This window comes from Mastigoproctus giganteus, chromosome 10 (genome assembly GCF_048544385.1).
Source record: "Mastigoproctus giganteus isolate SK-2022 chromosome 10, ASM4854438v1, whole genome shotgun sequence".
Lineage (NCBI taxonomy): Eukaryota > Metazoa > Arthropoda > Arachnida > Uropygi > Thelyphonidae > Mastigoproctus > Mastigoproctus giganteus.
The window spans coordinates 196,392,210-196,414,967 of NC_143584.1; the positions used below are offsets into that span (position 1 = coordinate 196,392,210).

The 22,758-nt window shown below is 38.2% G+C and overlaps 1 protein-coding gene across 1 annotated transcript in view; it reads right to left on the minus strand.

The window, feature by feature from the left end:
* The window catches only part of LOC150079723 (uncharacterized), a 58,947-nt gene extending 44,065 nt beyond the window's left edge, over nt 1-14,882 (minus strand). Inside the window, exons 1-2 of the mRNA XM_090383190.1 lie at nt 14,839-14,882; nt 3,390-4,657 (exon numbers count right to left, since the gene is read on the minus strand). Of these exons, the coding sequence (XP_090239316.1) occupies nt 3,390-4,657; nt 14,839-14,882 (1,312 nt within the window). The remainder of the gene's footprint in view (nt 1-3,389; nt 4,658-14,838) is intronic.
* Between the last annotated feature and the right edge of the window lie 7,876 nt (nt 14,883-22,758).

The following is a 22,758-nucleotide window of genomic DNA, read 5'->3' on the forward strand; positions in this document are numbered from 1 at the left end:
ATGTGAGCGCCGGGTCCGGCGACTCGTATAGGCGAACAAGTGGTACACTGTTCAAAAGTTGACTGTCCAATAGGACACGGCCAAATCAGAACGATATCTGGCATGACCATGCATCGCACGCTCGTTCGTATGAGCTATATCAGCAGACTACCCCCCCCCACACGGAATCCTCTACTAACCGGCGTAAAAGATTCGCCTGGTGCAAAGAGCATGCAAGTTGGACGTGAGAAGACTGAAGAAGGTGTGCTAGTCGGGTGAGTCACGTTATTTACTCCACACCATGGATGGTCGTATACGGATTTGACGTCAATAAATAAGGTTCTTCATCCACCATGTATGGTATCAAAAGTGCAGGCCAATGGAGGCGTTTGTATGTTTCACTGGCAGGAACTCGAACCCCTGGTGCATGTGGAACAACCGGGTACACCCAGCTATGTTACTTTTTCTTGTATGGCAATGATGTCTTTAAAGATGACAGTGCGCCAAGACATCGGGCACTTGTTGTGCAGGAATGGTTTGAGAAACACACTTCTAACTTCCAGCATATCGATTGGCTTCCAAATTCCACTGATATCAATCCCATAGAGCACTTGTGGAACACTATGGACAGGCATATCGGACGTCTGGATACACCAATCACCTCCATACGTGCATTACTGACTTTATTACACCTAACTTGGTTGGCCCGACCTCACCAACGCTTCCGACATCTTGTTGAATCAGTGCCAGGTGTGAGAGCAAAAAGTGTAAGAGCAAAAATAGTTCACCTATGAACTATTAAGTAGGTGGTGATAATTCAGTGATCACTCAGTGTATATCCCATCTGATAAATGCATTTCGAATATTTTGCAATCCACAATGCAATGCAAAACACTTAGTTTGCAAAATTCACAAGTGATGTAATTTTTTTTTTTGTCTATTTATTTCTTTTGTCACTATATATTTATAGAAAACAGTAACTCAACCTCAGTACAATACGTGGAACACTTCCATATGATACTCTCCAGGAATTTAAAAGAAAAGAGTTAAATTATCGAAAATCTTACGTTACCGAAAGAAATAATTAAAAATCAAATAAACACAATTAAAAATTAAGGAAAAAATTAATTTAACGAAAAAATTGCAAAACAATATTCCTCCCTGAAGCTGACAAGGCTTTTCAACCGTGTGTAGTGATAAAAGGGATGAAATTGCAGAACAGGGATGGGGATCATGGAACTTAAATAGGTATTATTTTTGAATCTTTTAGAGTAGTACAAACATTAAGTTCGTACTTCTCGTTCCGAATTAGCCTTTCACGCCGTTATCGAAAAAAATATATTTTTTTCTTTTAACGAAGCCAAAATATTTAGTGTTCAACGTAATTACACGCAACTATTAATTGCAGAAATCGTAGAATTTAATTACACGAAAATTCTGCTAATATTCGCCACCCATATCTCATCTCCGATTCGTGGTCTTTTACGCGCATTGTTTTTTTTTTTTTTTTTTTTTTTTGTAGTTGTTGGCACATTGGCCATAATGCACCTCCCAAGTTTTTGCAGTAATTTGATCCAAACCCGAGACGGGATTCGAACCCGCGACCTAGGGGTTGCCAGGCAAGCACTTTGCCCACCCGGCTAACCAGATCGGCTTTAAAGCGCGTGCGAGAAGACAAATCAATCCTATTTAAGTTCCATGCTCACCGCTATTCGCTAATTTTCAATCCTGTGATCGCAACATACGGTCGTAAAACGTTGTCAGCTTCAGGAAGGAAAATCGTTTTGCGATTTCCTAATTAAATTAATTTTTTTCTTATTTCTTAATTGCGTGAAATTGATGTTTAATTGTGTTAATTTGATTTTTAATGATTTCTTACTGTAAGGTAAGATTTTTTTATTTTTTATCTGTTTTCGTTTTAATTTCTGGAGAGTATCATATTGAGGCAAACTTCTCTTATTCTTTTATAAAGATTGATATCAACATAGAACGTATTGAGCATCACAGCTCTGGTTCATACATTCATTTTTCCACAGGATTTCATTGTCATTCAGATGTTACCCGCATTAGGATTTTAATCATACAATTTCAAATGGTAGAAATCTAAAGTGTTCGTTTTTCTAAGGAATTCTTACCTGATCCAACAGCTAAAAGGTTTCTCCTTCGAACGCATGATGTGCTTTTTTTATGAGTATCCTTTCTGTTCTTCTTAGCAATGAATACCAAGTGAACGATTTCTCTCTTGTATGCACACTGCGATCGTTTGAGATATATTTCTCAGCAGTCTCCACTGAACGTAACGATGAATGGTATTCTCCAAAATAAACTGAAAGATCTCTTAGGAGAGGTCCATTTCTTGAAAACATTTTATGAAAAATTGGACAGGTGAAAGGGATTTTCTCATTATGAATCCACACATGGGTGGTTAGTTTTATTTATCATGCAATTTTTTTCACAAGTTTCAGAACTGCAGGATCCGATAATTAAGAATTGCTACAGAAATTGGTTCTTTTAATGAACGCTTCACATTTGAAATTTTATTATCGATATGTACAATGACGTGACCTTCATTTCTTTGTTCAAACGTGCTAACACGTGTGACTCGAAAACAAATAGCTATAAGGCTATTTATTGGTTTTGAGTTTTTTCAAACGGTTGGGAAACATTTTTCTTCAAAAGGAATTCTGAGTAAGATTTTGCAGTATAAATTATGAGATGGTTTTTGCGTAGACCTATTCTGAAAAAACGTTTTCCCACAGGCTGTACAGCTGAAAGAATTTTACAATATGAATTTTGAGATGGATTTTAAGGCATTCTGTAGGAGAGAACTCAAAGTTTATGCAGCTGAAAGGCTGTTCTCCAGCATCTGAGTTGGTCTTTGCATTACTATCTTTGAGAAATTCTCACAGGTTGCACAGCATAAATGTGTTTATTCATTAAGAATCACTAGGAATCTTTTCGAGGTTCCTGTCCTTGCGAAATTCTCACAGATAGGGGAGCAGAAAGGTTTACTCCACTATGATTTGCGAACTGTGTTGTAAGGTGTCCTCAATGTGAGAAATTTTCATATGCTGGAGAGCGAAAAGAGTTCTGTCTTCACTCTGAAATGGGTTCAGAGGCATTCTCTCTCTCTCTCTCTCATAATTTCTTCTCACAGCAGAAAAAATTAACTCGACTATGAATCTGAGGTGTGTTGTTAGGATCCTCTCTTTGAGAAATTCTTACATGTTGGAGAGCTGAAAACATTTTCTCCACTATGAATTCTCAGATGGTTTTGTAGTTCTGCTGTCCACACGAACTCTTACAGGTCGGGGAGCTGAAAGATTTTGTCTACTATGAATACTGTGGTGTGCTGCAAGAGCTCCTCTCTGTGAGAATTTGTTCTCACTGGTTGGGAGGTTTTTCCCCACTATGAATTCTGAGATGCCTTGCAAGGTTGGAACTCTGTGAGAACTTCTTCTCACAGGTTGGGCAACTAAACGGCTTTTCTCCAGTATGAACTCTGAGATGGGTTTGGAGGTGTACCCTCACGGAGAACTTTTTCTCACAGGTTGGACAGCTGAAAGGTTTTTCTCCTGTATGAATTCTAAGGTGGCATTGGAGGTGAATTTTCAGCGAGAACTTCTGCCGACAGATTGGACAGTTGAAAGGCTTTTCTCCAGTATGAACTCTGAGATGGGCTTGGAGGTGTTTTTTTCTTGAGAACTTCTTCTCACAGGTTGGGCAACAAAAAGGTTTTTCTCCAGTATGAATTCTGAGATGGGTTTCGAATCCTATTCTCGTTGAGAACTTTTTCTCACAGACATTACAGATGAAAGCTTTTTCTGTGCCATGAAATCTGAGGTGACTTTTTAAGGTGGATTTGTATGGGAACGTCTTTCCACAAGTTGGACAGTTGAAAGGTTTTTCTCCAGTATGAACTCTGCAATGGGTTTTGAGTTCTTGTTTCCTTGCGAACTTCTGATCACAGTTTGGACAACTGAAAGCCTTTTCTCCAGTATGAATAATGAGGTGTATTGTGAGGTTTTGTTTCTGTGAAAACTTCTTCTCACAGATTGGACAGCTGAAAGGCTTTTCTCCAGTATGAAGTCTGCGGTGTTTTGCGAGGTCTCCGCTATTTGTGAACTTCTTCTCACAGGTCGGGCAACTGAACGCTTTTTCTCCAGTATGAATTCTGACGTGTGTTGTGAGGTTTCCTCTCTGCGAGAACTTCTTCTCACAGATTGCACAGCTGAAAGGTTTATCTCCAGTATGAACTCTTAGATGGGTTTTGAGATATTCTCTCCTTGAGAACTTCTTCTCACAGGTTGGACAGCAGAAACGCTTTTCTCCAGAATGAATTTTGAGATGGTTTTGGAGGTATCCACTCCTGGAGAACTGCTTCTCACAGGTGGGGCAGTTGAAAGGTTTTTCTCCACTATGAACTGTGAGATGACCTTGCAGGCTACTTTTATCTGAGAACTTCTTCCGACATGTTGAACAGCTGAAAGGTTTTTCTCCAGTGTGAATTCTGAGGTGATATTGCAGGCTGGGTTTACTTGAGAATTTCTTGTCACAGATTAAACAGCTGAAAGGCTTTTCTCCAGTATGAATTCTGATATGGCGTCTGAGGTTCGCTGACAGGGAGAACTTCTTCTGACATGTTGGACATGTGAAAGATTTTTTGCCAGAATGAATTCTGAGATGATATTGCAGGCTGTTTTCATGTGAGAACTTCTTCTCACAGCTTGGACAGCTGAAAGTTTTTTTTTCCATTATGAATCCTGAAATGTTTTCTGAGTTTTCCTGTCTTTTGCAAACTTCTCTTCCAGGTTGGGCAGATGAACGGTTTCTCCTTAAATTCATCCTCAGGTGATTTTTTGGGCCTATTTCTTTGTGAAGATTTATTGGTTGAAGTGGTTTTTTTTCCCACAATGAACTCTGAGATATGCTATGGTATCTTGTTTGCACGTGTGTAACGTTTAACAGGATTTGGACACGTGAAGCGTTTTTCTGGAAAGTGACCTTTGAAATAACTTTTAAGGCTTCCTCTTACTGAGAATTACTAAGCACTGGTTGGTCAGGTGAAAATCTAATGAATGTGTTATCTGCATTATGGGAATTTCTTCCACATAAGCTCACAAATTAAACATCTTCCCTTACGGTCTGTATTTGATGTGTTAATGCCTTTTTTTCCGATCACAATAATTATGAAGTAATCAAATTATAATCTGATGGTAGTATGACTTATAAAGTTTTTTATTTCTTTTGCGCAATATTTCTGTTTGATGCTACGCAAAATATTTCATTTATTTTTCCTGTTCCTGTTAAGTTCGGCAGTTGTGCCAAAGTGCAGAAAAAATCTTCATACAAACCTTGTTAGAATTAGGGAAGCAGATTCTAAGCATATAGTGTCCGGTTTGCCATTTCAAATTTTATCGAGATTTTGGATTATCATAAATTTTCAATCTGTTTTAAATATTTTCCAACTGAATCCTTTAAAACTGATAATTCAGTGGTGATTCAAATTCTTATGATATTTAGTTCTTTCCACTAAGAGAGCTCACCTTAACTCTGTTTTCTATTTATATATCACATGTTCCCTAAAAATAAATGGTAAAAAGGCATAAATAAACGGTAAAAAGTCATAAATACTCTGTTCAATAATCAAATATATACTCAGTTTCCAAAAATTTTGAAACCTTTATACAATGCTTAGGTAGAGTCACATTTTTCTCGAAATACTGTCCGTAAACCTTGTGCTAAATATTGCACTGAATGATTGTGGACATCTATCAGTAGACTTGCCCATACTTCCATTAGGATATTTGGCATCTGCTGTACTGTGGTTGACATAATACTGCGAAGTTGACATGCCCATTCTAACAATTCTAGGCATCCTCAATTGGATTCAGATCTGGAAAATTAAGCAGCCAGAGTAGATGTTTAAAATACCGGTAATGTCCCTCGGACTGTTCAGTTATAATATTTGCACTGTGCATAGTTGTGCTCTTGCACTAAAACAATTCATCGCAATACTGTTAAAAGTGAAGAAATACAAGATGAAATTCGTCAGATACGACAAAAAAAAAAAAGAAAAAAAAAGAAGATATTTATTGCAAGTAACTTGACCCATGGTATGATTTGTCCCAGCTAGAAGCAGCACAATATAACGACTATTATAATCTATCTCCATTCTTTGAGTTATGGACAATTAAATCTGGATGCACGGATATACGAGGCTCACGCCATCGTTTCACACTCGTTGAAACAAAAATTTTAAATTTTCGATCGTTATACGACACGATCTTTTCTTTTACAATACAACAGTTCAGTCTTGGCATTGGTGGCACTGCTCAATTAAAATATATTTTTTAAATATTTAAATAAATCTGAGCACAAAACTGAAAACTCCCACATTTCTCAAATTCCTGTGCATAGTTCATTGGAAATCGGCATTTCTTTGCCCAAATTGAATTTTCCAGTAATTCGTAACAAATTGGACTCTATTGTGAAGCACAATTGATATTAAACTTCTGTGGCCGCATCCTTAAATTACCGACTTTCCGCTGTATACCTTCATTTTAGAGCTGCATTTTCCTTTTTCCTTCCAATCTTTGCACACTTTTGACATAACTTCTTCTGACATGCTAGTGATTTACTTTTTCGCAATTTCGACTCCTGCTAATCGCGATACAAGAACAACTTTCTGAAAATTTAAAGAACCTGTCTTGCTCATTACTGGATTGAGTCAGAAACACCAGGAAATCTTACAGTATTGACCAGATAATGAGGAACTTTTGGTCATATGAGAGCAAATGCAAAAGGTTTCTAATATTTTTGCTACTGAGTGAAAATTCTTTGCGTTACTTTTAAAATGGATAGCACAACACATTATTTTTTATATATTTAAAAGAAATTTCGTTCACATTTGTTTCAACGTTTTCATAACGTGGTCGGTATTCGTGCAACCTCAAAATAAACTGATAAACAAGAAATACACAGTTGTCTCTTACGTTATCCACAAATTTTAATCTAGACCTGCTGTGTAGATTCATGGTGCTGTCAACATTTGTTAATGTACAGAAGTGATTTTACCAATGACTTCAGGCAGAGTTACATTAAAATCTTTTAAATGATTTGATTAACACAAATTATTTTGTGGCCTGTTAGGGCATTATTGGTTTGAGCTACGTTTTGATATCAACTTAGGAGTCACGTTTTACTGTTCAGAGAAGCAGAACAAAATAACTAAAATTTAAAGAAAAAGGCAAACACAATTAGTTTTCGATTTCATAAGAGAAATTCGATGATATTCTGTGTATAATGCAGTCTCTGAAAAACTATAGTAATAACAATTCTTGATATTCTGGATTCACCATCAGAAAAGATATATCAAACTGAAATTTTCTCTATGGAAGATGAAAGGGGGTTCCTTTCCCCAATTTATACCACGTGTTATTGACGACATCCTGAGATTGCAATTGGAAAAGTTAACGTTTAAATGAAAACTTGCATTTAAACGAGATAAAAGACAATTGGCAGAAGAAAAGAACTCCTTGTAAGGACCTGTTCTTACAACTGTTATTTAATAATGGTTATTAATATTGAAAAATTATTAGTATTTTAATAGACAACCATTTGAAAATATATCAGGTCCAAACTAATAGTAGTAGATTTGAATAGGATAATTCAGATAAGTCCCAGGCTTGATTGTGCTCATTTCGCCTATTACTTTAAGTAAGAGGAGGATTAACGTAGCAAAGGGGGGGAAGCGTTTCGAACACGCGAAACAATAGGAGCTCCAATCTGGAGCAGTTCGTAGTTGATGTACACTGAGCATAGGCAGCACTCCATCCTCTTCCGGATGGAGCCGCACTCCATCCGGAAGAGGATGGAGTGCTGCCTTAGAACAATAGACCGAAACAAATCCCACTTGAGAAAGGGGCAGTACACAATAGAGAAGGCACTGAGTAATGGAGTGCGCTTTTAAAAATTTCATGGGGCAATTAATGGCAGGTGAAGCGCGACGAATAAATGGGTGTGGATGTGAGGTCACAAAGAAGATGTGGAAACTTCTTGGCTGACCGGAAGTTCTGTTTACCTTTCTAGAAAGTTCTAGAAATTGCTGGATACTGGAAGCCTTCTCATATAAAGGATGGAAGGCACGCCCACGGAAGAGTATAGGGGACGAATGGGAATTACAGGGGAAGGGATGAAAAGGTCAGCGATTGGTCAGTGAGAAAAGGGGAGAATTTTGAAGAGAGCAGAGAGAGAAGTTTTTTTTGGAGCATTCTGAGGAGAGTCGTGGTCGAGTTTGGATGGCGGTTGTGGCTACAGTTCTGGGGTGATAGCTTAGTAATGGGAAGGAAATTTTCCTTGTGAGAAATTTTTTTGTCTAAAGTTGGGGAAGGAATGTGTCCCTGCGGAAGAAAGAAGATACAGCAGTAGCAAAATGAATACAACAACAGAGTGAGAAGCTGATGCATTTTATGGAGAACGGAAGGAGAGCGCCCAAGGAGAATTCTAGAGAATGACATAAGAAAGGATCCTTTTTTTTTTTTTTTTAACTCAGCAGAGTAGTACCCACGGAAGAGCGAACCTCCGGTAGATTGGTGTGTCCCACGGATGACCAACCATTCGCCTTCCAGACTGTGCTTCAGAGCAGAGAGAGAGAGGACCAAGCAGGGAGAAATGCTCAGCAAATTGAGTAAGTGCTAGTTAAGTACAGAAAATCTTAGCTTAGTAATGAAAAGGACTCTAGAAGAACGTTATAAATTTAGGGAAGAATACTAAACGAAAAAATATAGATGTACGTATAATTGGACTACAAAGAGAGAGAGAGAGAGACAGATAGCTATTCAAATTAGTAGAGGAAATAAGAGTAGTGCATTAAAGTACAAGTTAATCTGTGGTTGGAAGGGGAGTTTTGATATAATAGTAGATTAGGGGGAAATGATTAATTAAGTAACAAAGGATAGAAGGTAGAATGTTTAACAAGTCGCAATTAGTAACTAGTGATTGAAGTCAGAGTATAATTTATTGTGATGGTAATTGTTTAAACAGGTAGACAATTGAGTGTCAAGAATTAATTAATGAATTGTGGATTAGTTAAACGGGAAGATTATTAATTAATTTTGGTTGATTATTTTTGACTGGTTGATCTGTATTACATAATAATTTTGGAAACGGGACACATAATGCTTACATTTATCTATTCGTATGCTGATTGTTACTTATTGACCTACTAGGACAGTTAAACAGTAGGGATACTGATTTGTGGATTTTGAGATGTAATAATTACCTGGACCTGTTGGAACCAATGTTGAGGTACATGAAGAAACACAATGGCATATTAGAATTGGTAGTTTTGATTACAAAATATGCACACAGTTAATTGGTAGCAGTCTAACAAGGTCCAACTGATTAAAAATACTCAGTTATTTGTTGTTGTTTGATTACCATGTAAAAAGTGTCAATAAATATTGTTATATATAACACATATGAGTTTGTCAGTCATTTTGAACATCAGCCAGTCCAGAGGAGGAATACTTATAATATTGAGAACCCCCTATAATCTAACAAATCAGGTGTAAAGTGGGAGGGGACAAAACGGGGGGCATAGTAGAATACAGGGAATAATTAAATAAGACATATGCATTAAATAATTAGAAAATAATTATTCATTATTACCATCCCCCACATCCAGACTCTTTCTGCGATACTCATATTTTTGGAAAACTAAAAAAGGATTTTGCAGGATTCATCACGATGGTGAGATGGAAAGAATCAAGCAATGGTGCTAACAGTAATAAGTTTTGCAACGATCAAAGAATTTTGCAAGAATCACAGATTAGATAAGTAACAAAAACCAATGATTTTTTTTTTAAATAAAATACCACTTATTGAAGTAAACAAACCTAGTTTTTGGTTGACTCACCATGGTATAAAGTATTTAATGATTATTATACAAATATTCATGTTCGTAAATAAACACAAATAGCCAATAGATTAACAAAGCTAGTTTTATTAAATCTACATTGAAAACACCATGACTGCATTTATAATAGTGGTAATATTATACCACTATTATAATAGTGGTAATATTGCATTTATAATAGTGGTAATATTATACCACTATTATAAATGCAGGTACACCGTTACCCACCACACAAACTCGCTAAGCCTGCTGAAAGTTACACGAGGTACATTGCACCATATCTCCAGAATTGCGTCCTGCATGTCTATGGCAGAGGATTCAAATTCCGAATTGGCCAATAAACCCAGTCCTGTGAATGTTCAATGGGATTCATATCTGACAGCGACCGTAGCATCTGGAAGTCACTTTCGTGGTCGGAAAAAAACAAAACTCGGACAGTATTGGCAACGTGGCACGGCAGATTATTCTGCTGGAACGCATCTGTGCCATTTGGATAGAGAGGTGTACCTGATGAGTCACAACAGACGTTAGATTTCAGCATTCAAAGTTACGTCTTAGGATATAAGTATTCAAGCGGATTACCAGGAAAACATTCCCTCAATATTCTTCTAAAAGGGCCGCCGTAGCCTAGTGGTCAGGCGCGCGGGTGCATAAGTACACGTGCCTTGAGTGACCGGGTTCAAGCCCGTGACTACTGAATACGGTGCTGTTTCTTGTATTCTATCTATCTTGTAAACTCCTCTGACCGTTTGGTCGTCCCGGAGTATAAACAGAAAATTTATTTATTTATTTACATCTTCCCATTCTGTGATCACTTCCAACATTTACCTTATTCAGGACGGTAACATCATTCACAATATATCTTCTGTTAGTGAGGATGAAGTCTATTTCGTTAGTTGTTAATACATTTGGACTCTTCCATGTCCACTTTCTGTTCACCCTTTTCTTGAAATAAGTGTTCATTACCTCCAGCATATGACAGCCTTTTATTTATGACTCCTTAACTCTCAAATTTTAGAGAGCCTTGGCATTCTGTTGGGCCCTCGGTATAGGGGACTGAGGTCTCTATTATTTATATAACAAGAAATGGTCAGAAGGTAAAGGGTAGTCACATAATCTCTTAGTCATTCTATACGTTCGCCCCCAGCGTGGGACAGAATTCAGTGCAGGAGCAGATCGAATTCGCCCCTCCCCACGTGGCATCGTTGGACGGATTAAATTCCACTCCCCCCTCTTTGCCCTTGGAGTTATTAATTTAAGAAATAGTTCCGAACAAGGCTTCTTATGGGTTTTAATGTTGGGTTAAAAATGGAATTAATTTTTCCAAACGTACACTCCTTTTATCAGTATAGAAATTATATTGTCTGAAACATCTGGTTTTTTTCTTATTAAACTAGAAGAATAGAAGTGTATATGGTCTTCTATACATCAATGTTAAGCTTATATTAAGACAAGAAGAAAAGGAGGGGAGTGCTTAAACAAAGTACGGACTAACTTACAGTAGAAATATTTGATGGACTACATTTCAAGATTCAATACCAATTCCGCCTCTGCTGAAATTCCTCTCCAAACTCCCAGTTTGCTCCTACTGATGACCTTTCCATAATTTCCATCACAAGACAGCAACTGATATATGCTATTAACTCCCTGCGACCATCTAGTACCGCAGGCCGTGATAAGATACCTCATTTCATAATTAAATGCCTTAGCCCCTATATCCTAGATGCATTACTCTCAATCTACAACTCTATTCTTTCCACACGAGTTTTCCCTGCTCAGTGGAATGAATACTCTGTGAGGCCACTGAACCAACAAGCCTAAAAGATTTCAGACCAATCTCAACTTCTTCCACCCTCCTCAAACTTCTAGAAAAGGTATTCCTTCCGGCATTAAACCAACAGCTGATGCCACAGAAGCCGAAACAGTTCCATTTCGCAGTCGAAAATAGATCCACCATAACAAACCTCATGGCCGCACAGACATCAATTCTTCAAGCCTTCGAAACTAAATCTGAATTAGCTATAGTGTACGCTGACATTGAAGCTGCTTTTGACAGCCTAGACGTCACAGCCCTTCTCAGACTCCTGCAATTCTTCTTCAGGATTAATGGAGACCTACTAGCTTTCCTCACCGCTTTATTGAAGAATAGAAGTGTCCACCTCACTTTGAAGAAAACCCACTTTACAAGAAAAATTAATGCAGGAGTCCCTCAAGGTGGTGTCCTGTCTGGCCTTCTCTTCTCAGCGATTCTGATTCCTTTCATGAGTCATCGTGATGATGCTCTAATATATGCCGACGATATAAAGTTTCTTACCTTAATCCCACCGTCTGCAAACCCAATGGAAATTACGTCTTCCATCACAGAGAACTTGACCACTTTTTCAACTTATTTGAAGATGTTTGGATCAAACCTTAACCCGTCAAAATCTGCAATAATGACTTACTCATTGAAACAGCAACCAACAATAATTCAACCTTCAGTTTTTGGTACTCTAATTCCAGTGGTTACCCGCCATAAAGATCTCGGGGTCTATTTTGATCCGACGCTGAAATTTAATGATCACACAGAATACCTCCGGAAGCGTTTTAACACCCTACGCTGGAAAGCGAAACAACACTTACTTCATTCCAACGATGCCGCAACCACTACCAGATATCTTCAAGCCACTGTTTATCCGGCTATTTTATACGCTGCTGAAATTTGGGCATCTGCGTCGCCTTCACTTCAAAAACCGGTGTTCTCGTGTGAATACTGGACCCTGAAATGGGCCACAAATAAACATCGCCGACCCCCTCAATTGAGAACAACTGACATGGCTGAGCAGCTAAATGTACCCAGGATCCGGAGGTTAATTGACAGCAGGCGTTTAATGACCTCAGTAAAAATGTACACAGGAGTGATAAACGCCCCAAACATCTGGGATTTCTGTCAGTGGCACAATCCTCTGCCATCCTTGAGGTCAGAGCCCACACTAATCCTCAAAAACAACCGGTTGAAACTGTGTAGTCGGTTCCTACCTGCCCAGGCATTCCCCCGTCTTGGAGTTGACCTTCAGAAATTGGCTACGGACTACAAATACCATCACATGCTCTTCGAGTGGATTCCATCTGTGGACCTGGGATAATTTCCTCCATATGACGTTTAGTCCTCATTTTTCATTATTATAATTTACATGTTTGTAACTCATAATTTCCATGTAACGGTATTTTTTTCCTTTTTGCCAATTAATTTCATTTATAATTTCATTTAAAATGTAAAACTCCTGGCCATGTCGCCGTGTTGAGTATTATTGTCCCTAGTACATGTCCTGTACTTATTAGCAATAAAGAATTCATTTATTTATTTAAGAAAAACAAGAGCGTGAATAAGAAAGATCAATTCATTGTAACTGTAGAACGAAATCACCATTTCTCTTCTTAAAAGACGATCGCTGCTCTACAATATCTTTGCCCCAGGAAGTCATACCGTGCTTCTATTGCACCTGCCCTTTTTGCTGTGTACACTCACCATTTAAAACCTTATACAAACAAAAAAAGGTAATCCTGAACGTTTGTGTAGTGAGTCACAGCAGATCGGAACTTTCGTGAATCGTATTATGACGAGCGGTTCCGACTTGACTGAGCATGCGCAACACTTCCTGATTGTTGCTGTGTCTGCCACAGTCTACGTGCTGGGAATTGACACCGAGCATGCGCGACACTCTCCGTATCTGCCGGTCCATTTATTCTGACCGAGAAGTTCCGACTTCACTGAGCATGCGCTCCATTCACTATACACTGGCTAGGCACAACGTGCGCGCGCAGTATTTTATTTTTATTTTTTTCGTTTTCAGAAAGAATAAAAAAAAAATTTCTGACTACATAAAAGAATTTCATTTTAAAAATTAAACTATAAAGGAAATAAGTAATTATTGTTAATTTTTAATTTATATTTTCAGACCCACCAGTGGAACACCACCTTGTCCGCCACCCCCACTGGGATATGAGCCAGACTGTCCACGGTACTCTGGTTGCTCTCTGTCAGGGATTGCCCGAACTTCCTGATGGAGGACAAATAAATAAATAAAGACAGCATTAGTGAGGGAGTTGGCTGAAAGATGGGAGTAAAAAGCAAGGAGGAGGAAGAGATAAAAGGCGTTTTTTCTCTTCGCTTTAAAGGTCTGAATTAACGCAATGCTTATGGTGTACCAGCCAAAGGAAACATTTCTGAATTACACTGAGAGAGAGAAGGAAATCACAAATAAACCAAAAAAAGAAAAGAATTATGATGCCAGCTGAGGACCAAGCCCATACTCACAAGATGTGAGCCCTGGGATCTTCTTTGGCTTCCACTAAACTTGTGTCATGTGTTTTGTAAAAGAAATGAAAGTGAGATGAAAACGAAAAAAAAAAAGGGAGAATAAAGTGTTCGGTGACTAAAAAAGTTTGGGAAACGTTGCCCTAATCAGTTCCATAAGCTCTGGATCAACTGAAATATTTTGAAGGGATTGACATAATTCCTTTCTTGGAGAGCCTTTTCTAAATTGACGAAGGCAAAGAAGGTATCGTTATTCTTTGCTTTTCTTTACCCCGCTAGCCTAAGGAAAAACAGCATTGCGTTAATTCAACGTTTAAAGCGAAGAAAATACAGTGTTCGCAGTTGACGCCATCTTACCCATATCTTTCAGCTAACTTCCTCAATAATGCTCTTTCTTTCTTTCTTTCTTTTTTTTTTTTTGTTCTCTGTCAGTAAGCTCAAGCGATCCCTGACAGAGAGAACTGTGGACAGCCTGGCTCACCTCCCAGCGGTGGTGGCGGACAACGTGGAATTCCACTTGGGACTCTGCGGCCCAGAAGCCAGATCAGAACCCGACACAAAACTACATATACAACACTTTTCTGGTTTTTACAGAAGTTCTGTATTAATCACAAGAGTACTGATGGTGCAGATGGTTTCTTACCTTTCTCGGATTTCGGCAACAGTAGTCTGAGAAAATGCGGGCATCCACAAGTTAAAAAAAAAAAAAAAAAAAAAAACAGAAATTATAAGCATCCCTCCTCACACAGGAAGTATTCAGTTAACCTTTGGATTTATTCCAACTTTCAGCCTCAACTACCTGAGAGGGCAACTTGTTCCAGTTATCAAAGACTCGCTTGCTAAAAGTAAACTGATCTAAACCTGATGCCTTCAGTTTGAATTTAACCCCTTTACCAGTGGAATTGTTTAGAACAGTGACAATTCCTCCTGCATTCATTATTAAGAAAAATCTTTGGGCAATAATCGTCCTAAAAAAAAAAAAAAAAAAAATGGAAAAGAAGAAAAAGACAAAAGCATAAATAATATAAGCGAAAGAAAACAGACAGAAAAAGGAAAATGATGCGTACAAAATGGGATCTAGAAACAATTAATGAAATCTCAATTTTTAACTAAATATTCAGCATCAACTATGCACTTCTTACACTGCTGAATATCTAAAAATATCAAGAATAATAATAAATGATGAGATTTCAACACATTTATCGCGTTGATATCGATTTTTAGTTCAAAGCTTTAAAACTTTCCAAAATTACACTTACGTTAAGTGCCAAATCTATTACAGAAAATAATAAAGAATAAAGTTCGACTTCGTCGTTATACTTTACTTGAACCATGCAACTCGCTGTTTTATTCCATTTAATTTCAATTTCTTACCTTTCACATCCATCGACTGTTATGTGTCATCTCAATAACTGGCAAATCACAAAACTCTTTCACCGTAACATTCAGTGACTAATTCTAAGAAAAATCGTAGATGCCATTACAAGGGCTTCAAAATCACTTCTGCACTGCTCTCTTTCTTCAGAAACTGAACCGCTTTGTCTATATTACATGTAAACAAACACTCCCTCTTCCATTGCGTCCTTCTCCTTCATTGGTGGTTCTTGGTGTTAATGGATGTAATGTGACTCGTTATTGCTTCCGACAATAGGCTGGAGGCAATCTGCCCTATTTACAGACGGCACAGAGTAGTAACATACAAAGTGGACACTGCCATAGACGACAATAGCAATTCCGACCACAGGTTAAAACGCATACAAAGTGGAGGCCCCACTTTCAGGGCATAGAAACAGGCTGGAACATTTTCTAAAGTTTTTTTTATTTCGTTGGACAATATATGAATTCGCAGAATATTAGTATATAATTTTCATAATGTATTGTTATTCCAATCCAAAAACAAAACGATAATAACGGCGGATGAATAGCAAACCATAAGTAAAGGTTTCGGGAAAAATGCAAAGGAGCCGTGTTGTAACGTGAAATACCACCATTTTCTCTTTCCGCGGTTCAAATACCACGTTTTCAACCTCTGGTATTTTCTTTTTCCTCCCCACTTGTACTTTCTATTCATTTCTCTGGTAAAATATGGAAATTTACTTGTTTTCACCTAGATAAAATTATTTAGTTAGTAAAAAATTTTAATATTTTTATAACTCATGGCCAAACATCCATAATGTAGCTTAGGAGGAGGTTAAGATGTCATTTGCAATAGACATTAATAAGCGCAGACTTTTTATTTACACTAGTGGGTTTAGGGTGGCCTCCGTAGCAGAGTGGTCAGGAGCGGAGTGCAATAAAACACGCTCTTTGAGTCGACCAGGGTTCAAGCCCCTGACTACTAAATACGGTCGATCTACAAACCCGGACAGGACAAGCGTGACAGATTATGGTCCATTTTCCTTCAGCAAGAATTGTTGAGGAGGCTTCCATCCTGCAGTGGGTTGATAATGGCTGCAGTTTCTACTGGGTTCAGTTGGATAATTATATTAAAAAGCAATCTCTTAGTTTTTAATATACTAAAATCGTGGAAGTTATTGAACCCTGCAGCTCTGATTCTTTAATAAAATTCTTTATTTATTAATGTTTATTGCAAATGGCACACATCACTGCCATCTTAATATCCTTGAAGGCTGCATTTTTATGCAATTTCTGGCCATTATATTTTTAATGTTACTTTTTTGACTCCATAAAATTACATCTCTCAATTTGACTGATCTCAACTGTTTTTTTTTTAGGTTTCAATGTAATGAATGAATTGAACTGCTTTTAACTTCTGTTCTAATTTTAATTTAATTCTTTTCCTTTATTTATTTACTGTTTATGTCTGGCATTCTATGAACTCTGCATCACATCATTTCCCTTGCGAAGCAGAGGCACTAATAATTTTTTTTATACACTTCACAGAAATACAAAGAATCTGGAATGAATAAAAAAAATTTGGAAGACAATTCTCTGAGACTAAATTTTGACTGTTTTTTTTTTTTTTTTGCTGAGTTAGTTATTTTTCTTTAACAAAAGGAATTTAGCATACTTTCATTTAGATGATTATTTGAGTTAGCATTACAATAACAAAAACAAAAAAAAAAAAAAACACTATATAATTGAAATTCTTTTTATTTGGGAATTTTCTCATTTCATATGAAAGATTTTGAATTACACGTAGTCCAATGCAAATTGAATTGGTTATGTCTTCACTTGAAATGTCCTGAAATGTATATATTCATAAAAAGAGAGTACTGATATAATTCTAAAATTAAAAGCAAGATTAAAAACTTAATATTATAAATATAACCCCAGAGAGACCCAACAAAATCCAGACAGGCCTATCAGTTGTATCCCAACGATATACAAGATTATGACAAGTTGCATAAACAAGAAGATATCATGCTACTTGAAGAGCCGGAACATAACAGCCGAACGTACTGTATAGTGCTAATTGTATGGTGCCAGAGACCCTAGCAGCACCAGGTCTCCCAGAAAACATATACAAGGAACTCCAGAAATTTGCAATCCCGAAAACCTGTACGATAGTCAGGGTTCCTGGATCTACAGTAGCACCACACATAACAGCCACCCTGTGAACGTGGTAGTAATACACGTCGCTGGGTGGATCCACCCAATTAGTAATAATGTAAGAACAACAATACTACTAAAAATAAAACACTAAGTCCCAGTCCATAATCCAATCATTGATTTAATAATCTGTAAAGATGACTTCACATATTTTATGAAGTATTACACTGAGTGGGATAAAAGGCTTAGAAATTACTTGGTAGAACTGCGTCCTACTCTCCGCCACAGTTCATGGCACAGGATTCAAATTCTGAATTGCCGATAAACCCAATCCTGGGAATGTTCAATGTAATTCATATCTGACAGCGACCTTAGCCCCTGGAAATCACTTTCGTGCTCGGAAAAAAAAAAAAACAAAACTCGACCAGTATTGACAACGTGGCACAGCGGATTATTGTGCTGGAACACATCTGTGCCATTTGGATAGAGAGGTGTACCTGATAAGTCACAACAGACATTGGATTTTAGCATTCAAAGTGACGATATAAGTATTCAAGTGGATTACTAGGAAAACATTCCCATAATATTTTGCCAAATATTGCCGCTAGTTACTTGTTTGATATTGCTTGTCTCTCTTCCACCAGAATACTCTAAAAGGAGAGAATTTATGGAATATCTGGTTCTTGGCTAACACAACGCTGTCACCCCTCTCACTAGTGGACGGTAATTCGATGTCACTATGGATTAACCTAGTGAGTTAACCGACTTCGAAAGAGGGATGATAGCGGCTGACTGACGTATCGATCGCTCTATCGCGGAGGTGCCAGAAACGCCTCCACCAAAACATTCAAATGATCATTTGGTGCAATAGGTTATGGGAGCTGCTGTACCACCAGAATCTAATTGCTAAAACCACCACAAGGGACGCTATATCTTAACTGGTTGAAAGGGCACTGCACCTTGGAAGCGGATCTCCTGGTCAGAAGAGTCCTGTTCCAGTTATTTCGAGGAAACTGGAGGATGCGTATGTGGAGGAAACTGCGCGAAGCTCTGCACCCGTCATATGAACAATGAACTGTTTAGGCATTTGGACGGTCGGTAATGACGTGGGATGTATTCAACTGCCAAACCTTGGGACCTCTGATACATCTAGACGCATCTCTAAATGGTCCAGAATTTCTGGATGTTTTTTTTTATCATTCTTGTATGATCGTTCTTGTTTTTTTATAACCTATTATAAATTGTATATAGGCCTACAATAAGAGTAAAGAGTGTACCATTTTCGGAGACTCTTCACTATTAACTAAATCTTGAATTTAATAAAAACAGCGATAAAAGTATCTCTTATAAAACTCCGAAATTTTTAAAATGATGCAACGAGAACAATGATACGTTACTGAGAGGTGTCGTTGAACTAAATAACGTGGTGTGCAGAAGAAAATACTATTCTCATCAAAGTGGCCTTACTTTTCAAAAAAATATACATATAAATTCCCCCCACCAGGTATGTGTGACCCCCATTGATTTCAGCGTCTTGTATTCACGAGGGTGAATAGAGTATTTATGTTTCTTCCAAACTGTAAGACCGTACTTCCGTTTCTCGCTCGTGGTATTTGAACAGATCTTAAGCAAATATCGATGGACGACTTTTCGGATATTAATGGTACCCGTGTACAGTAATGCCAAATTAATCATTATTGTATAGAAACGGTATTGAAATAGTATTTCCTGATATTAGTGAGGAGGTGTGTTGTCATTTTGCAAAGATGGAGCTCACTCGAAAATAATTTTGTCTTAGGGTTATTCTCATTAAAAGCGCCTGGGATATTTTATCGAAATAATATTTTGAAGAACTGCTTGATAATCCCAAAAAACTGAACAAGGCGCACGCCTAAGCGCCGACCAAACCGCTGGGTTCATTTAGCATTAGCATTAGTAGAGGCATATGATGCAAGAAAGCAAGATTATGCAGCATCAGCCAAAAAAAAAAAAAAAAACCTTCCACTTCACCCCCCCCGTTCGTACGAAATACTTGTCCAGCTGAGACTCATATTTATTTAGGCTATCAACTTCCACAACAAGGGATGGAATTCTGTTCCACCAAACAAATACCTGCTGGCTAAAGGCAAATTTCCGCACATTTATCCTACATCTGTCTTTCCTCAATTTGAATATATGCCCTCTCAGCTGAATATTCTGAGCAACAGTCAGTATCCCATCAGCATTGAGCATACTAAAACCATTCAAGGCTTTGTACACCTCTATCAGATCACCTCGCCGGTGCCTAGTCTCCAGACACTCTAATTTGCAAACTTTAAGCCTTTCTTCGTAAGAGCAACCCTTCGCTCCCTTCACTAACCTTGTTGCCCTTCTCTGTACTCGTTCCAGTAGCCCTACATCCTTCTTGAAATGAGGCCTCCAGACCTATACACAGTACTCAAGGTACGGCCTGACCATTGCCTTATACAATGGAATAATCACCTCCCTATCCCTGCTGGAAAAATTCCTGTATATCATTGATAAGACACCATGAGCTACATTTGCAGCCCGTCTGCACTGTCCGGAGAATTTCATATCCGCCTGCACAATTACCCCCAGATCCTTTTCATTCTCTACCACTGTCAGTGTAGTACCACAGAGCAGATACGTTGATCTGGGGTTGCTGTTTCCCATATGTAGTACTTTATGTTTTTCAAGGTTAAACTTCATTTGCCACCTCTCAGCCCTTCTGCTCAACCTTCCCAGATCCTGTTGCAGCAGCATAGTGTCAGTAGTGTCCTTAGCAACCCTGCCAACTTTGTATCGTCTGCAAATTTGGACATTAAATTTGATATACCATTATCAATATTATTTATAAATACAGACAACATCAATGGACCCAAGACTGAACACTAGGGGACTCTACCAATAACATTAGTCTACAATGAGCAGTGTCCATTAATTAACACTCACTGTCTTCTGCCACTCAACCACCCCTTTATCCATAGAAACAATTTGCCACCAATGCAACACTGCTCCATTTTGTGCAGCAGCTTTCCATGTGCAAAAGTATCAAAAGCCTTTCTAAGATCCAAATATATAATATCAAAGTTGTTCCCTGCATCCAATTCTTTTGTGACTACATCATAGTATCCAATCAAATTGGTCAGGCAAGACCTTTCCTTAACAAAACCATACTGGGCTGAGCTATAACGAAAACCTTGTCAAGATGATCCTGCAGTGCTTCTTTAACCAGTGCCTCCAGTAATTTTCCTGCAACAGAAGTTAAACTCACAGGTCTATAATTACTTGTGTCAGCCTTTGATCCTCCTTTGTGAATTGGGTCATATTTGCACATTATCAGTCTATGGGTACCTCCCCTGAGTCCAAGGAAGCTCTCATAATTATGGCTAAGGGTTTGCTTACTTCCTTTGCTGCCTCCTTTAATATAACTGGATAGATCCCATCCACCCCGGGTGCCTTTCTTGTGTTTATCTTCAACAGTTTCTCCTCCACTTTACCCCCAGTTATTTCAAGATTCTGTAGCTTACTGCTAGAACACCTCTGGCATTCCCCTCGCTGAATAACTCCTCATGTGTGAATGTCGATGCAAAATATTCATTTAATTTGTTAGCTACCTGAGCAGGATCATCAACAGTTGACCCATCAATATCAAGTGGACCAATCTGATTGATCCCCTTCCTTCTATAGTTTACATAAGTAAAGAACTCTTTGCTGTTTTACTTTGCATTCCTTACCAAGGATTTCTCATAATCTGCCTTCGCCTGCCTAACCTCCTTTGTAACTTGGTTGCATATCAACTTGTATCTATCGTAGGCTTCTGTGTCATGTGTTAATTTGTATGTATCCCCTGCATTTTTCTTCTCTGCCATCTGCCTCATTAGTTCATCTGACATCCATTTAGGCCTAAACCTTGAACAATATTTCTTAGTTGGTATGTTCAGCCTAGTAGGTTCCAAGATAAGTTCTTTGAATGCTTCCCATTTTGAGTTTGCTGTTGGTAACATCATCAGTTGGTCCCACTGTATAGAATTTAAATACTGTCTCAGACCATCGTAGTCGCCTTTACGAAAGCAATAACCCTTCCCTTTACCCCTGATGGTAGTTACCTCCTCGAGTAAATCCCACTTCAGCACACTGTGATCACTGCCATCTAGTGGTTCCTGTATCTGCAGATTCTTAATGCATGAAGAATCACTGCTGATAATCAAATCAAGAGTATTCCTCCCTCTAGTTGCCTCCCGAACATGCTGATGTAGAAAACAATCATCCAATAAATCCACAAAAGCCTTGTTAGTGTGTGAGTGACCAACCCACAAATTCCAGTCAATATCAGGGAAATTAAAATCCCACATTATACCTCTCCTTACTTCCTATCCTGTCTATCCTTATTGTGGACGTTTTACTCCCCAAATTGCATTTCTGCATTCCTTATATCTGTTTGATCTCACGTCTCTGATATCCCAACAATATCTGCCTTTGATGTTTGAGCAATACCACAAATTCATCAAATTTATTTACCAAACTCCTAGCATTGGTGTACATGCAAGTATACTTACACCTGTTCTTTTTCTTAGCTACCCTAACACAACCCATGTGTTTACTTGTACCACAATTACTCCCAGTAGTCTCTGAAATATCCTGAATCTTATTTTGCAGGCTGCTGCTCATTCCAACAGAAGCAATGCAAGGATGCCTTTCACCTCTGCCAGTGGCTACTGTTAATCTATTAGTCCTTGTATCCCCCTCAATCTAGCAGTTTTCCGACCCACTCAACACTGCCTCGATAGCATCAGAAAACATTCTTGCACCCTTTCTATTTAAGTGTATCCCATCACTGTAGAAGCAGTCTCTCATGTTAACAAGTACAGAACAGATTGAAAAAAATTCTACCCCTTGAGCCTCGCACAATCTTTGCAGTGCCGCATCGATCGCCAAGGCTCTCATCATATACTCCTTCTTATCGTGTCTGGGCAGAATTGCAGACACTTTCACATTCAACCCTAATTCACGGCTTTTTTTCAACAGTGACCTGTACTAGTTAAGTAAT